Below are 19,147 nucleotides of genomic sequence, written 5' to 3' on the forward strand. Positions count from 1 at the left end.
TAATCAGAAGGGGGAATGAAGCACGAGGGACTATGGACTCTGAGAAACAAACTGAGGGCCTCAGAGGGGAGGGCGGTGGGGGAATGGGATAGACTGGTGATGGGTAGAGGAGGGCACGTATTGCATGGTGCAGTGGGTGTTATACGCAACTAATGAATCATCGAACTTTACATCAGAAACTAGGGATGTACTGTATGGTGACTAACATAATAAAAAAAATTACAAAAAAAAACCCCAAAAACTAAAAACATGGATCCCTTGGCAAAACTGTTACATTCTTTCTGAATAACAGCAAATACACTTCATCTCAATTCTTCCAATCTTAAGATGATGAACAAGATCTTTCAAAGGTCTGCCTGAGTGCTTTATTATTTTCAGATATATTACTGTATGTGATTTTTATTGCAAACCTGGAAGGTAAGGTAAAACAAAAGCTAAATGATTTATACAGAAGTTTCAAAGACCACATGACAAAAATCTTACATATTTTCACTCTTGCTTTAGTGTTCTTTTCATATAGTCCAAATCCTTTGGCTGGTTCTCAAAGGTGGAAAAGAGGCACAGACAATAGCATATACTAATGTGTTTACTTATAGGCTAGCACGTTATGGGGGAGGCCGAAAGGCTCTTCTTCAGTCCCTACTTGTCAAGAGTTTTGGAATAGGAAAGACTACACGTGAACTCTACATGAACTGTATCTTCCAAAGGCAAATCTCATGGAATTCTAAAATGGCAACAGTAACAGACTTAGTTCAAAGTGCCAGGTCTTAGCTTCCTTTAGGCCCGGATATACAGAAATGGAGAGGTCTTAAAGAAAGAAAACCACTTTCTGCCTGTTTGTTAGACATTTGATTTTGGGCTTTTTCCCCTAGGTTTCCAAAGAATCCTGATTCCCAAATATAACTAAAAATTATATAAACCCAGAGATAAAAAGATGATAAAAATTTTTGCATGTGTGTGCATATATATCTATACTCTTTCCATATAGCACGCATGCACACATATATATAGGATAGGAATGATTCACAGTAATAGCAACTTTTAAAATCTTTAATTTAATAGAACACATTTCAGTAGCACTATTACACAATGTGAAAGGAGATCTCAAGAAACAAAGATTAAAACTTCAACTTACCAAACTGTAATTTCTTCATAACAGCCACATATTTTTCTTCAAGTGATTTCAATACTGATAAAGGTTTGGGTTTCATGGCCACCTTCTTTGAATATTCACCTAGTTTTTTTTCTGTTATTTAATATTTCAAGATAAATAACATAAGCATACATTTTAAAAGATTAAAACAAAAACAATTAACTTCAAGAGTTCAAAGTTTTAATTCCAAAAAGTTACCCAATTCTTCACACAATTATCTTCCTACTATACCCATTTAAGAATAAAAGATTTCTTTCTATTTCATAAACATAACTAACTAATAGGGCTAAAACCCTTAACTACTTTAAAGCTTAACTTCTTAAAATGTTTATTAGTTTTATCAAATCAGGCAAAACAGCACAAGTAAAACAACAGATAATACAGAATTATTTATATCTCCTATTGCTAAGACATGAAAATACCAATTTAAACTAAATTCTCACACATTGTCTTCATGTATTCTTTCCTATCCAATACGATGGCATTTTTCAATTTCACAACTATCAACAGGAAGAAGAGAAAATCATGATGCATGTTGTTAGCCTACCGAATCTAGTATTAGTAATCATACATAACAGAAATTAGTATTTTAAAATTAGAGACTGTTTATGATTAACTTGAAAACCTGACAACAAAATTTTTACGTAAAGGAACTTGCTTGAAAACCATTAACACAGAGGAAAGAGAGAGGCAGTTTTGGAAGTAAATGAAACATCTCTGAATCAAAAGAAAAGCAGGATAGAATCGGCAGTGCTGTACCTTGATTGGCCTGCCGCAAACTGGTAGTGGCTGCATGGACGATCTCAGCAGTCTTCTGGATGTCTGGTACCAACAATGTAAGTCCTTCTGGTTCTTGATCAGATGCATCTGGTTTTACTCCTGTTTTAACACTTTCCCTTTTAGATCTGAAATTTTTTTTTTAATATGGAAAGAAACGCAAGGAAAATTAAGATTTTAGGATTGAAAAATAAGTATTTCCATTAAGTCAAAAAGTGGCTGAGAATCAAAAGAACAGTGTGCATTTCATTTGACATACATATGATATATAGCAGAAGTAGTTTAACATATATTCGTTGTTTTTTAAGTCATACAATAATGCCTAGCATAATAAATAAAGTTTTGGGTAGGTTTCCCCTTCAAATGCAATAAATAAACAAACAAATAAAAATTGTAGAAACACGATACTGTAAGACACCTGATACATCCTTGGAGTCACAGTTTTATAGTAACTAATAGTAATTATTAATACCTAGAAGTAGAGAAATCACTTCTATTATCTAAAAGTGAGAGAGGTCTATCCTGTCTTCTAAGACTTAGGAATCAAAGGACCATACATAGCTCTTCACTTTAATAGTATTTGTATTTCACTCAGAGTAAGTGTATTAATTCCCAAGGGGAAAAAATAAAAGAAATATGCCAGAGTAAAACGCAGGATCACTGCTAGGTATCTTAAGACAATGTGCTTTTATACATCGAAACTATATTTAAGCACTAAGTTTTAGGGTATAATCATTTTAGAGGCATTCCCTTTTCAGGGTCTAAAATGTACTGAACCTTATATCAAATTTTATATCATAATAGGATATACTACAACGTCTCAGTACAAGGCATCAAAATATTTCTTTAAATTTTCTAGATGAATACAGAATTTTATCATAAGAGTCACTGAAAATAACAAGTCAATATCAATATCCTTTTTTCTATTTCAACTCTCAGCACGTATTATTTACATAATAATCATGACACTATTGCTTAGATACTAAAAATTTATATCTCATTAATTCATTAAATAGATAATACAAACAGAAATCACATATAAATAAAGGTGTTTAAAATACTCATCTAGACTACACATAACTTATTTTTCTAGTTGTACACCTACCAACAAAACGACCTGGCAATTTTGTTAAAACAGTATTTCATAAAGTGGGCATGGAGCTTTAGAGAACTATACGAAGACTAACAGAAGGTAGAAGAGTCCTTAACAAAATGATATTATTATTTATGTATAAATGAACTGTTCCTTATCACAAAGACAAAAATCTGCTCAGAAGCAATTCAGGGCTTAACTTTAGGGAGATAATAAGAGGTAAATTAACAAGTGCCACTCAGGTGGGTAGCAAGGATAAACATATATAGTATGATGCATGTGTTTTGAATTGATTCCCATAGTGTGTGAAAAAACGAGTATCCACAGATATTTTTAACTATAAGGTATATATTGCCTAACCTGGCAAGATGACTTAACCGAATGTGTCCCTGGGTTATTGCCTTTTCTCCTATGCTCTTCTTAATCTTCTCTGAGGTATAAGAAGTCGTAGAGAACACATGGCCAACTTTGCTTAGCCACTCAGGACCATTTGATAGATGTTATACTGTACATCATTTCAGTCATCAACTCATGCATATGTACACATGTATACGAACATATATGTTTGCATGTACATGTAAGGAGAACATAGTAAATTAATGTTTTAAGACTGAAATAGCAGGTATTTTAAGTGCTAGAATCAAATAAGATATTGGGTCTTTTATAGCTATTGAATCAAGTTGAGATTATAGCTTAACGGTCTGCTAATTTTCTTAAAGACATAATTCTGGTAGATAAGCTCCAACAGATTCTCAACTTCTGCATTTACCAAACAGCTATTCATAATCAGTGACAAACAATGAGGGCCAAGAAAAGTGCATAAGCTGCATGACAGTACTCCTTTTGAATTTAAAAGGACTCTCTCTCTCCCTGCCAACTGTAAATGATTCTCCCTCTAATACCAGGGCTTAAAACATTCTTAATAGGGCCACTGACCATAATAGGAAAACAACAATAAGTAGTTTGAAAAAAACAGAAGAGTTATGGTTATAGCCATAATAAAATAAAGATGGTTTCCTAAAGCCTGTCATCAAACATTTGATCCATTGTACACTCAATAAAGATTTCACTTAAGAAACACATCTTGTCAAGTAGAGAAGAAAGATATGGAAGTGAAGCTCATTTTCCCAGAATTAGGGTATTTTCTCCTTGAAGAAATAAGAATGTCTGGCATAGAGAATAAACTGCACCAATGCAATTTAGAGCAAGCTACCCTTGGAAAAAGTACTCATTCTAAATTTCAAGCCCTATACATGAATACCAATTTCCTAATTCCAGTTTTTAAAAGATGATTAGTAGAAGACATTCCTATTATTCAAATAGTTCAAATAGGATAGTAAATTTTATGTATTTTTTTGATCACCACATACAAAAAAATGTTTAAAAAGTGCAAAAATCTACAAAAGCTTAAAAAATATTATTTTTATATCAAATGTGTGAAAGAAATGATCTTATATATCTCATTTTGAAGATAATGGTTAACTCATAAAACATATATTTTAGACCTTTATACCAGGTTCAAATAAGAAATATTTACGTGAATCATCTTCTTGACAAAAACATACAGGAGAAAAAGGGTAATGTCCAAAAGGCAAGAGTACTTCAAATTTATGAAGAACACATACTCCCTGCCTAACAGTGACTACAACTAGTCATTGTCTAATATTAAACTACAGCCAGCAGTCTCTTTTCTTTAAAAGTTGCAGGTTACTGTCAACCCATATGTAGGCCCAGCTCATGAAAAAAGGCCATACCTTAGCTCACATCCTGAAGTCTGTGGGAAAAGCTATTTGAGTTCAAGGCACCTAGCTGGAAGTAGGTCTTTGAGACTGACAATGGATCCAACATGGTAAAAGCAATCAGCGACGGCCGCTACCATGGTATCCGCTGCTTTGTGCATACGTTGAATCTGGTTGTGATCACTGCCCTGAAGAAATACGAGGAATCAACTGAAGTTTCTACTATTGCACAGAATTATCTGCAAACATTTTCCACTATGCTGTGAATTCCAACTAAAAGGCTAACAAATTAAGCAAATTTTGGCTCTGTGACATATAATCTGAACTAGGATGTGAGCAAAATGGGTAAATCTTTCTTGTAAAAACAAAAGAAAAAAAAAACCATAACTCAACATTCAGTTATAGTGACCCTGCCTCTGCTAACACTATCACCCAAAATGAGTTGGATTTTTGTTAAGACTAAATGCAAAATATCAGAATTATATTCTTTTATAATCTATAAACTGAAAACAGCTTAATATAGCTATTTTCATGGTAGAACATTAGGAAAGTTCACCTCTATTCCCTGTACTCCTAATTCTGAAGTCAAAACTATCACACAATTGAAATAAAACATATAAAAATCAGAGCCATGTTGAAGAAGTAATCTGTAGAAAACATGATGAAATGTCCAGATTCCAGAACTAAGAATTAGCATCGTAGAGGAAGATTCTAAAACTATAAGCAAATGAAACTTCTACATTTTTCTGTAAACCAATGCGTCATATAATACTCCACAGTTCTAAAGCTTTTTGCCAGGGATTAAAGTCTAAAACAAATTAAAAGTAAGCAGGAAGATTTTTAAAAATACTACTGTGGAGAATTATTTGCTTCTAATTATCTCCAGCAAACATGAAAATTCTTGAAATGCACCAGTAAATGGAGCAAAGACCTCTATAAGATGAATGCTTTCCACTGTTAGTTTAAAGCTCAGTTTTTAACTGATTCCCTTTGGTTTTTATTTAAACTCTTTCCAAATGGAAGTACCAGTTTTAGTTTTCAATTTGAATTACAATTGAAAATAAAACCTTCCTTGTCTTGGGAAGCATAAATGAACACTACAAGGGAAGGAAATATCCAAAACAGAGGTATGAGAAGCATTTAAAAATAAATCTTGATTTCTAGATTAGATAAAAATATAATTTTTAGGTAAGATTAAACATCACAGGACAAAATGAAGGTACTGTGTACTACTGTGGAATGGAGTAGCCACAAATAATATGCTTCACCAAGGGACAATCCAACTGAGGCAAACAAAAATAGTAAAATAAACGTTGGCACTGATGTCTCCATCACTGAGTAAAAGGCTGATGAACTACTAAACCTGTTCATGGTCATCAAAAAAAGAAACTTTAAAATATATATATATGTACAGTTAGAACAAATGCTTCCTGGCTATGAAACCAGGCCTCTTTGATTCTGTAGGTGTTAGAGGTAGAGGAAAAAGAGGAGAAACTAGGAAATGTTTTACCAACAGAAACAAAAGTAGGAGGCTGTAACTGAAATTCTTTATTAACTGACTGAAGCCCTAGAGGAACCAGCTTAAAGCAGTTACAGTAAGAGAGTCTGATAGAAAATATGCCTTTTTAGCAGGAGGTCAACTACATCTTAGTGCTTAGTTAAATAAAAAGGAACTAGATATTTCCACAAGAGAATTCAGTTACTTTTAAATATGATGCACTTCTCTGCACCAGGAAGACGCTCTGAGACAGCTAAGGGAACCAGCAATAAAGATGGCTGCTTCCATGCTGTGAAGAGAAGTGCAATGTCCAGAGCACCTGACACTCAGCACAGAGGCGTTTGTGGCGCATCCTCGTTGGCAAATCAGACGTGACTGACAGCAAGTCCCCCTTTCAAATTTTTGGTGAAATATCAAATACTAAGTATACTACATATGATTATTTGCCTACTAGAATCCAGCAGGAAAAGTACATGTAGAAGATTAAAGATAAAATAACTGCCTTTGTTCCGGTTCCAAAGAAGCAATAAGTGTCACACTTACTCAAAAGTGAGACCAAACTGCTATGCTATACTCTAACTTTGTTTTGAGATAACACAGGTTGGAATAGCCAGCAGAAACTGAATTTCACCAGGACTGGTATGTAAAAGCTGAAGGGGTCACATCTTCACAGTGTGACTATTTTGTGGGTAACAGAATAAATTTTCACACTAGACAATTATACTTCAAGTGGAAATGATTATATGTATATGTCTGCTTGTGTACTTATATATATATACAAAATATATATATTATATATATTAAAGTATTATGTTACCCATCCCTTTATTAATGGAGGTGAGTTGCTTTCAAGTTCTTTCATGCTTAAGTCTAAAATAAAATGTTGATCAATAACTGGTCATAAAGTAGGGGGGGAGTGTTTTTGCTTTTTCTTTAAAAAAAAAAAAGATTTATTTATTTATTTATTTGAGAGAGAGCAGGTGGGGGGAGGCATGAGCAGGGGGAGGGGCAGAGGGATAAGTAGAGTCCTGCTGAGCCGAGCTGGGAGCGCAACCCCGTGACTCTATCCTGGGATCCCGGGATCATAGCCTGAGCTGAAGGCAGACTCTTAACCGACTGAGCCACCCATGCACCCCTGCATTCTTTTGGTTATATGCTCATCCTCTTAAAAAAAAAAAAGTAAAAATGCACATAACATCAAGTTAACTATTTTAATTCATTGGCATTTAGTAAATTCAGTGTTGTGCAATCACTACTTCTATTCTTAAACATTTTCATCATCCCAAAAGGAAACCCTGCACCCCATAAGCATTTCTCTCCAGATCCTTCCCACCCCGCAGCCCTTGAAAANATCACTTCATGGGATTTACAACAGAGTCAATCAAAGAAATCACAAAAGAGAGTGCGGATATTGAAAAAAAAGGGGTGGGGTGGGGTGAACCGTTTCAAGATATGGCTCTTGGACAAATTCAAGAGCTAATTAACAGAATATGACTTGATGGGGGCGCCTGGGTAGCGCAGTCGTTAAGCGTCTGCTCTGCCTTCAGCTCAGGGCGTGATCCAGGCATTCCGGGATCGAGTCCCACATCGGGCTCCTCCACTGGGAGCCTGCTTCTTCCTCTCCCACTCCCCTGGTGTGTTCCCCCTCTCGCTGGCTGTCTTTCTGTCACATAAATAAATAAAATCTTTTTTAAAAATAAATAAATAAATAAATAAATAAATAAATAAATATCAAGTATTGCTATAGAAATTCTTTCTTTTAAAAAAAAATTTATGTATTTGAGAGAGAGAGCAGGGTTGGGGGGGTGCAGAGGGAGAGGGAGAAGCAGGCTCCCTGCTGAGCAGGGAACCTGAAACACGGGGCTCTATCCCAGGGCCTTGGGATCCTGACCCCAGCCGAAGGCAGACACTTAACTGACTGAGCCACCCAGGTGCTCCTAATTCTTTCTTGACAAGGGAGTTAAAGATATGAGAAAGAAAAAGTATATTAAGATACCAATAAAATTCAGGAGATAGAAAATAAAAGGGTGGGGAGAGGCTTCTTTTACAACATAGAGAAAACAATTTTATCACCTACACACTGCCCTAATCTATGCAAGTTGATACCAAATCAGCTTGAAAAGACAGTAGAGGAAGAATACATCAATAACCAAGAAATTTTCAGGAGTGCTTTTTATTAATTCTTTTGAGCAAGAAAATCATCAAATGGATAAAGCTAACTCACTCTTCATGTAAGTGATAAATATATAAAGTTGCTCCCTGCCCATGTACTAGAGAGACCAAAAAACAGTGAGACTTAGGTTTACTTCAGTAATATAGTAATTACTACTTAGGCACAACTCAAATGCTATGCATATCTAATGAAATATGCTGCCTTTTAATGGCCTATCATGACTTGAAAATTCTTCAGGGTAATGAAAAAAGATGAGCAAGAGAAAATATCAGAAAAATTCTGTAGAATTTGCATTATTGTATATAGTTTTGTAATTATTAAAAGCAAAATTTTCTTTTTTTTTTTTTTAAGGATTTTATTTATTTATTTGACAGAGAGACAGCCAGCAAGAGAGGGAACACAAGCAGGGGGAGTGAGAGAGGAAGAAGCAGGCTTCCCAGTGGAGCAGGGAGCCTGATGCGGGGCTCGATCCTAGGACCCTGGGATCACGCCCTGGGCCGAAGGCAGACACTTAGCGACTGAGCCATCCAGGCGTCCCGCAAAATTTTCAATTAGAAAATAATTTTACTTCACTGTCAACATTTTTAAAAAATTATATATCCTAAATATCTAAAGCCAGCTCAGGAACAAGTCACCTCCCCAATTTCTAATTATTCACTGATGCACAGACTGAATTGTTGTTGGGAGTTAAGTTTAATCTAGTGGATAAATATATTTGATTGGGACACAGAAGATATGAGTTATCACAGTTCTGCCATTTAGCATCAGAGGACCTAGAACAAATCACATTATTTATGGACCTTGTTTTCCTCATTTATAAAAAAGAAAGATCCCAGTTACGTGAACCCCAAGGAGTCCCCTTACAGCTAGCTCTAAAACCTACAGATAATATGGGACAGGTTACTTACAGTGATGTGCCCAGAAGGATTTGTTAAAAACTAAATCCTACTCAGCAAGACACTTCAAATTCTGCAACAATTCAGAGTGCTTGAAATATTGTTTGAGATAAAGACTGGACACTGTCCTGACACATAAAGCTTATATAATGTAACCTGATAAGGAATAATCATTCCATATTGTTATGTGATGCTATGGAGATAGAAGTGTAAGTCAATTTATAATTTTATGAGTTTTTTGTTAATCACTTAAATAATAGAGTAAGTTGGATTTTGACTTTTGATCAACGTGTTTTTCAAGAACCAGCTAAGCCTCAAGTCTAGCCATTTTACGTACATGATGCCTAAGTGACCTATGAACTATTCTGATCAGAGATAGCAATGGTGTATCTGGAGTAACGGTCAATTGACTTGTCTTTCTTCATAAAAATTCTTGTTTTTAATAATGATCATAGGCATCAGGAGACTGGGGAGCAATATGCTAGATTTATTACCTATTGGTAAGTTTTTAATGTTAAAACTCTTTTAAGCAATAGTTTCATTCTCTGTCAAGCAACAATAATAAATATTTTCTTGCCTACTGCATTAAGAGTGAAAACTAATGTATCTAAGAACTTTTGAAACTGTATGTACTACACAGAAGGTTATAATATTACCTCTGTGTATTTTTTATATAACTATGTGCTACTATATATTTATTATAACTTACCCCACAATTTAAAGCAGTTTGTATAATTCTCAAGAAAAAAGAAATCAATAATAGCACAGAGGCCGAAACACAAATACTACACTAATCAAAAATTACTTCCAACTGGCAGAACAGAAGGAATGCAAGAAATACTCTGGTGTTCTGCCTAAGTCATCGATCTGACAGTTATGAAAATTCATTTTCGCCAGATTCTGACCCCTTGTAATTGGTACAAAATTAAGTGGCAGTGACTCTGGACTCATGTATCAATGATCATCTAATCACAGGCTGTCTCTGGCCTGGGGGTAGCTCTGCTGACACCTTGTATGCATCTTTATTCTATTTGATATGCTCTCGTGTTCTCAATGCACTTTCTCATAATCTCTCTAGCTCTCTCTTTTGGTCCCTGCAAAACTATTTCTTTCCACTGTTTGTAGGCCTAAAATTAAAAAGTATGAAATAAAAAAAATCATTAAGTTATAAAACTGAAGAAAAAAGCCAGAAATTAAGACTTTGTGGGTAGAATAAACAAGAAGCCAGTAAATTTTGTCTGCATTAGGCAAGAAAGAAAGGGTTAATACTGGAGGGCACAGGAAAGAGGGAGCTAATTCCACTTAGAGTGTAAGCCCTGTGTGCATAAATATTCAACCCTTTGTTCTTCACAGTTGCCTAGGATGGCCGTGGACAAGCAAAGGAAATGGAGCTCTTTACCATTTTGGAAGTCCACTGTTCTTCCTACTGAAGTGATTACCAAGGTGGCTTTTGAGCAATGTCTTGGAAATAAAGTAATAAACTATATTAATGAAGTAAAGTTAAATAGAACCAATATTTATAGTTTAATTAACCATTTCCCCATTTTGTTGAAACTACTGTAAAAAATTTCAAATGAACAACAAAAAAGTACAAAATTTCCTGATGAAAGCATCCTGAAATGCTCCAATACTGTTTAGGTTTTAAGTGACAGATCATGGGAGAAAATGGCCTAAGTAGAAAATAACATTTAACCTAATAGGCAGAGTTTCTTTCAAACTGATATACAACTGATGTACAAAACATGTCATCTGTATTTTAAAAAACTGATTCCTGAAAAAATCCAGATGACTAATTACCTTTAATCTTGTCTATTTCAGACAAAAGTTGGAATATGTTGAATATAAAATTCTCTATGCTGAAGTGATACACTTTTGCCTACACTTGTGCTTCTAAAAGGAATGTTATTCCTGATTTATCTTAACCTAAATGCTTACTAATAATCAGTCCACAGCAATATTAATCAGTTCGTCTATGTTACCCATTAGACTCAAATTAGCTCTATGCAGTTATACATTGTAAATCTTGAAAGGATGGGTTAGGAAAGGTGGTGGATAGTAAAAATAAAGAGTCATGAATAAAAGAATATTAAAATAGTATCATCTTTAGGAAGCTCTTAATGCAATTTATACAGTAAATATTTAACAACTGCCTACGGAATGGTCAACTTTAAGCCAGAGAAGAGGAATATAATAAACTAGAAGTATTACATTCATTTCCTAAGTAATGTTCTGGTTTACACCAAATATCAACCCCATCAGAGTACTAATCAGTCATTAAACTATCTTCACCCATAAGAGGTAATCATTTTATTGAGGTATAATTATAATTGAAGGAAATTTGAAACATGCCTTAGGGTCTATTATTTCAAAAATTAAAATTCAGAAATTACCTTTCAGATATATGTATGTGTATGCATTGATATATACATGTATCTATAATTATATCTCATATACACAATAGCAAAAACTCAGTAATTACAGAACTTCAAGGCATAAAAACCATTCCCATGGTGTTGTGCCACTACGGCAACAACTCTAGTTCCTTCTCTAAGCAGTCATTCTTGCTCAAGCCTTTGGGTATATAGAAAGTTGGTTAATGAAAATCTGATCAGATCTCTGAAATCCTTTCAGTAGCTCAGCACCACTCTTAAGACCAAATAACTATAAATACACCCCTTTTCACCTTCGAGCTCCTGCTCTCCTCTCTAGCGTCATCTCCCACGCTATACTATATCCAGGCATACAAAATTTCTTTAGGTTTCCCTGAATATGTGATACTTTCTTTCACTGCTAACATTATTCTCAGTTTGGTATACCAGCCCACTGCCCCACTTCATTTAGCTAATTCCTACTTATTCTGTAGGACTCCAAATCAGGTTGATTCTTCAGGAACCTCAATATGACATGTACTGTGTAATAAAACTGTTGAGTTACTGTTTATCCCATTTATCTGTCGGTTCCTTAGAAAAGGACCTAATTTTCTTGCTATGCTCCCATGAATGTTCCATAAACATCTGTTATATAAACAATTCAGGCAGGCTCTTGTGACCAGGCCAGCTCTCCCCTAACTAAATTAGGTAATAGCCAGGCAAATGATCTGCCTTTTCAGTTTAAGAGTATCTTTCTGTTTCCTCCTACAGAAGGTTTCTAGCATGGCTGTGGGAGAGTGAGCTCACCCATATAATCTCCTTCACTCTGAATTTTGAGATCAAAATCAGTTGCAACAGAATAATCTCAATCAGGTTATTCCCAGCAGGAGAGTAAACTTACTTTCAGTACTGGGACAAAACATTCTCATTTCTTTCATCCACAAAAGAAAGATAAAAAATGTAAATAAATACAGAAGAAATAATTTCAATGAAAATCATTATATGTAACCACAATTATCATCTAGAGACCTTTTTTGCAGAGTACACAGCAATCTATTTTTTATTTAAGATAACCAAATGCTTAAACATATTGAAAAAATTTCATTTGAAGGGAAAAAAATGCATGCCCTTTATGTATGCTTGCTTTAAAAAAAGTAACAAATGAGAAGGTAACAAGAAGAAAAAAGGAGGCAGTAAAGTATATAAACATAATTAGTAAACAAATACTTGCTCTTACTTAGAAAAAAGAAAAACTATACTAAAAAGATGTCCTTTATTCACCCTTACATTTCTTACTGACAGCAGAGACAAAAATAATGTAAATATTTTTTGAGCTGAGATACACCTACACATTATTTTTAAAGTCACATCTCCAAACCCTGATAATGCAACAAAACATATCTTTTCTCTTTTTTTTAAAGATCCTATTTATTTATTTATTTATTTAACAGAGAGAGAGAGAGAGAGAGAGACACACACACACACAGCCAGCGAGAGAGGGAACACAAGCAGGAAGAGTGGGAGAGGAAGAAGCAGGCTCCCAGCGGAGGAGCCTGATGTGGGGCTTGATCCCAGAACTCTGGGATCACGCCCTGAGCCAAAGGCAGACGCTTAACGACTGAGCCACCCAGGCGCCCCAACAAAACATATCCTAAAAGTGATCAATGAACAAAACATATTTGCCTTGACCATTCTTTTCTCAAGAGTATCCGGGGTTTTTAAAAAAATACAGCTGGGCTGGGATAGGCAGGTTGGGGGAGGGGAAGTTTTACACCTTCAAACAGTGTTAAAATTGAACTTAGCCGATTTCTGTGGGTATAAGCAAACTCTATAAGGAAACTAGACTATGCTTCTCACGTTATTAGAGTTCTATTATAATGAAAATGTGAAAAGAAATACATCTTAAGTCCTGACAGGCTGGAAGAGAATAGATTTTATCCCCTCTCTCTGTGAAGTGGAAAATGAATTCTCAATGTACCAAACTTGAAAAGGCAAGTAGGGATGTTATAACATGTATGTCTTTGCTGGTTTTTCTCTAACAGATGCTGTAAAATATAATAGATATCATGAATAATCTAAGAAGAATATTCAAATCCTAACACAAAACTCATTAGCATTGTTTCTTCATCACTAAAACAGTTATTACAAATTGTTACCGTACACAGTCACCATCAAGGTAAAATAATGTAAATAAAATGAGCTCTGAACAGTCATACGATCTTTACATGTATATTTCATTGGTACAGAATTGAGAGGTGTGAAGTGTCATTTTTCTTACTAAAGAAGGAAAGGATTTGAACAATAATTTTTTTCCGGTAGAAAAAGTAGAAAAACAAAAGGCTCCAATAAAATGAAACTCAGTTATCCTCTAACTGAAATTATATTTTTATAGTAAATCATCAAAACATTTTATACGGAAGTCAAGTTTACTTTTAAAAAATTACACTATGTATGTTTTGAAAACAGGAAATATATTAACTTTAGAAGAGCAACAAAAAAGGTGCTCTAAGTATACAAATTCCATTTGCTGCAATAAGTATCTTCCATAATTACCTGAGAATTCAACCCACTATATAACTCCATTTTTACAGGACCCAATAGAAGTTATAGCTTAAGGAAATATATAAACAGTTGTTCTTATTGTAACGGTCTTATTTTCACATTTATACCATAAGTTTGTGATATTATTTTTAATGAAAGTGGTAATTAATGACTATATTCCAAATCTTCACACAATTTTTTCATCTAAGAAATAAAATACTCCTGGAATAAACACTCAAGGTTTCATAAATTTTCAATTTTGTTATCAACTAGTACAAACACCCCAAAACACAGAAAGCTGAGGTACAGAAACACAGGGCAAAATTCCCCTAAAAATACACAAGGGCAATTTCAAAGCTCTGCATATTTTATATTAATTGCTTTGTCAATAACTGTAAGTTTATTGTACAATCAAGAACAGAGATGGCCAGGGTAGAGATGGGATGTTCAACTAGACATTTCTCAATCAGACATTAGCTCAATTAGAAAATTAGTCCTTCAGTTCAATTATGACAGAACACTATTTTTAGGTATGCCAGCTGTGTATATTGCCAGTTAGATTTTTGCCATGATGAAGGATGGGACATACATAATGTTCTCTTCTCTATAACATAAACAATCTATCAAAGATTATATACCTTTACATTTTCCTTCCCTGGTAAAAGAGTAATATGAACCTACAGCTTTTTATGTTTCTACCAACTGGCTCTTCTTTAATCTCTTATCCAGTTTATGGTTCTTAACTGCCTGGCAGTGAGCCACCAGCTTTTAAAGTGATACTGAGTATAATAAACGAAGAGACTCAGGATTATCGCAGCAGCTTTCTCCCTGAAAAAATTATTCTTTCAGTGACTAATTCTCTGCCATCATTTGATGTATACTATGTTTCTCAAATTTTAGTATCTTAAAAAAAATTAGTAAGAATAGGTAGAACAAATATTTTATAAAGATGGTAGAGAACATTAATTGACTCAAAAGACCACTGACAGAAGAATAAATTTCCACTGGCAGTATAAATGCCTTAAAAATCAGAATTTACATAAAATGGACAACCACTGAACAGACTCTGCTAAGAGAAAGAAAAAGGTTTACTATGTTTTCTTAAAAAGAGTTTCTGTTAACTCAACATCTGGATCTAATGAGGTATAAACTTAAGCCAAAAATTCATTAAACAATTAAATTTACCAAGAAGATAAATACTAACTTTATTATAACTACAACAAATAAATACTGAATCCTCTCACTTCTAAAAAAGATTATAGCATGAATAGCATGTATCAAAATGAAACAGAAGCAATCCATAAACCCAACAATTCTATTTCTATGAATCTACTGTCTGATTTCTACAAGCCTCAAAAGATGTATGTATGAGGTTATAAACTGAAAATAACCCAAATGTCCACTGACAGATGGTTAAGTAAAATACAGCACCTACATACAATGTATAAGTGGAAGTATTAAGAACACTATTGGCCAATATGTATTTAACTGGCATTGAAAGGTGTCTTTGGCCCCAATACTGACTAAAACTAGCATCCATCTGTATAACAGGTACAATATGACAGAATTTAAGATAAACTCCATACCTATAGCTGTTAAGACTGTACAAGGAGAAGTCTAATAAGTCAACGTGAATACATGTTTCTGAGAGGAGGATTTGGTGGATATTTTTCTTTGTAGTTTTAGATCTTGCTTGTATGCATGTGTGTTTAATCAACATATGTCATTTTAAAAAACCCAAAAAGCTATTTTAAAAAGCAGTTAGGGTCAGAATGAAGAGAAATGAACCAAGTATACTACCTTAAACGGTTGGTGTAGGTATCAACACAGGTCTTCATTTTGGCTAATAATGTACCAACAGAAGTTTGACACTCTGACTGTTCTTCTTCCTCTTCACCATTCTCTGTAGAAAGAGGCAACAGCAGGGGCACCATAGATGTACAAGAAGCAATGGCCCGGAGCAATTCCAGCAGGGCTCGATAGAGTGGCACATGTCTCGCCATGTCAAGAACTGTAAAAAGGGTAAAGCACAATATGAGAACATGAACAATATAAAAGTCAGCCCACAGCCATGTGACTTCTACTCAGCTCTCTTCCTTTTGAAGATTTATTTATTTAGAGTGAGTGAGCGAGCATATGCATGCAAGCAAGGGAAGGCGCAGAGAGAGAATCTCGGGCAGACGCCCCACTGAGTGTGGAGCCAGACATGGGGCTCGATCTCATGACCCTGCGATCATGACCTGAGCCGAAATCAAGAGTCAGACACTTAAATGAGTGAGCCACCCAGGTGGCCTGCTTCTACGCAGATCTTTTTTTTTTTTTTTTAAGATTAATTTATTTGAGAGAAAAAGAGACAGTGAGTAAGTGTGGGGGGGTGGAGACTCCTCAGGCAAACCCCCCACTTAGTACGAGTCCCACATGGGTCGCAATCCCAAAGATCACATCCCCAGCTGAAACAAAAGAGTCGGATGCTCAACTGACTGAACCACCCAGGTACCCCTCTACTCAGATCTTGAGATTAATTGGTTACTTGGTAAATAAACTAATGCAGATGTTTACACTGTGCAATGTGTAATAGGCACTTCAAGGAGACAAAAAATGAACACAACAAACAGCTGGGGAGAGGGGAAGAAACATAATTAAGTAACTAGTTATTTTACACATAAAAATTACTAAATAGCCTACATAATAACTTATGGCAAAAATTCATTAGTAATGAGTGGAATTTTATTTTCAAAATTAAAATGAAATGACAGAGCCATGGTAGTTTAGGTAAAATAAAATATGATCACAGTTCATCAAAGGTATATAATTCAACAGATCAACTTGTTATAAAAAAGTTGAATTCAGCACTCTGAGATCAAAGTCACATGCTCTATTGACTGAGCCAGCCAGGCACCCCAACAACTTTTTTCTAATACCAGTTATTGAATAAAGTCATTCCATAAATATTGATTGAAAAAGTGCTCCTGCACAGGATGAGAATACAGCAGTGAAAAAAATAAACAAAATCCCCGCCATTGTGTAGCTTACATTCTAGGTAGAGAAAGACAAATGAGGAAAATTTTTCAGAAGCTAATAGGTACTCTGACCGCTACACAAAAGATTGAAATGGGGAAGGAGAAGTGGGGGAGTACCTACTGGAGGCAGGAACTGCTTCAATGCCCACAGACCTATACTGGGATTAGAGTATTGGGGGATGAGGCATAGGAATCCTGAACTCTATGTGGCAACTGATTAAAACTTACTAAAGGGGCGCCTGGGTGGCACAGCGGTTAAGCGTCTGCCTTCGGCTCAGGGCGTGATCCCGGCGTTCGGGGATCGAGCCCCACATCAGGCTCCTCCACTGGAAGCCTGCTTCTCCCTCTCCCACTCCCCCTGCTTGTGTTCCCTCTCTCGTTGGCTGTCTCTATCTCTGTAGAATAAATAAATAAAATACTTAAAAAAAAAAACTTACTAAAATTAGGGGTGCCTGAGAGGCTCAGCCATTAAGCATCTGCCTTCGGCTCAGGTCATGATCCCAGGGTCCTGGGATCAAGCCCCCCATCGTGCTCCCTGCCCAGCAGGAATCCTGCTTCTTCCTCTCCCACTGCCCTTGCTTGTGTTCCCTCTCTCACTGTCTCTGTCAAATAAATAAATAAATAAAATCTTAAAAAAAAAAAAAAAAACTTACTAAAATTAGTTGTGATGGTCTGATGACAAACAGGGAGGCTGTTTATTAAAGTGATGGAGGAGTAGGTCCTCATTTCACACCTTCCAACAGTGATGTAGAGGACCGGGGTAGAAAAGTATGACTGCTCATTCTTGCTGTATTTGAAATTTTACCCTCCATCTTAATCACATATAAAATTTTCATAGTTACTTGGTTATGTTTAAAGCCTCTTTTACAACCCATGATCTAATATTACATACTGTGATTTCATAACACAGTACACTCCACACTTTTCAAGAAAACTCAAGTTAAACTCCAAAGTTACTAATCAACAGGCAAAAAAACCACTGAGATTAATACTTGTGAGGATATGAGAAAGCCAGACTTTAAACAGGTAGATATGAAACTTGATAACCAATTTGGCATTATTTAGTGCCCAAATTCTATGACTTAGCAAATACCACTTGTTACTCTACACCTATAAAACACAGTATAATACTGTTTTAGGGGCACCCGGCTGGCTCAGTCAATAGAGCATGTGATCTTTTTTTTAAAAAGATTTTTGTTTTTGAGCGCTTGACTCAATCTCAGGGTCATGAATTCAAGACCCACGTTGGGTATGGAGCCTACTTTAAAAAAAGATAAAATAAAAAAAATATATATAATACTGTTTTTTAAAAAGATTTTATTTATTAATTTGACAGAGAGAGACAGCCAGCGAGAGAGGGAACACAAGCAGGGGGAGTGGGAGAGGAAGAAGCAGGCTCCTAGCGGAGGAGCCCGATGTGGGGCTTGATCCCAGAACGCTGGAATCACGCCCTGAGCCGAAGGCAGACGCTTAACGACTGTGCCACCCAGGCGCCCCTATAATACTGTTTTTAATTCTGAAAGTTGGAAGCACCCTAAGAGCAATAAATTAAAGGGTTAAATACACAATAATATCCAAATGATTCTATCCTACGTAGAATTTAAAAAGAATACAATGGATCTCCAACACCTATATCTGAGTGAAATAGTTAGCGAAATAATACATAAAGATGACACTTATGTAGAGAGACTCAAATACATTTTTTACGGCTGGGGAACTACGTAGGAATACTAAGAGGAAAAGATGAATTTCTAAACATTAATGTTACATATATAAGTAACATCTCACACTGATTATCCTGACAAATCATAAAACATTCCTGATAAGGCTACAGTCTACTTTTTTAATTTACATTTTTTTTTTAAAAAGTAAGCTATACACCCAATGT

At 35.2% G+C, this 19,147-nt stretch overlaps 1 protein-coding gene across 14 annotated transcripts in view; it reads right to left on the minus strand.

Annotated features, from left to right (window-relative positions):
* BIRC6 (baculoviral IAP repeat containing 6) overlaps window positions 1–19,147 on the minus strand; it is a 235,638-nt gene that overhangs the window by 32,848 nt on the left and 183,643 nt on the right. For 13 of the 14 annotated variants that reach the window (XM_034659673.1, XM_019803711.2, XM_019803710.2 and 10 more), the window contains 3 exons: window positions 16,040–16,250; window positions 1,913–2,058; window positions 1,136–1,246 (listed from right to left, as the gene is read on the minus strand). In XM_034659673.1, the coding sequence (XP_034515564.1) occupies window positions 1,136–1,246; window positions 1,913–2,058; window positions 16,040–16,250 (468 nt within the window). Of the gene's footprint in view, window positions 1–1,135; window positions 1,247–1,912; window positions 2,059–4,777; window positions 4,951–16,039; window positions 16,251–19,147 lie in introns of those variants that run through there. The other variant, XR_004625038.1, reaches the window with a different exon arrangement.

Source organism: Ailuropoda melanoleuca, chromosome 4, assembly GCF_002007445.2.
Source record: "Ailuropoda melanoleuca isolate Jingjing chromosome 4, ASM200744v2, whole genome shotgun sequence".
In the NCBI taxonomy this organism is placed as follows: domain Eukaryota; kingdom Metazoa; phylum Chordata; class Mammalia; order Carnivora; family Ursidae; genus Ailuropoda; species Ailuropoda melanoleuca.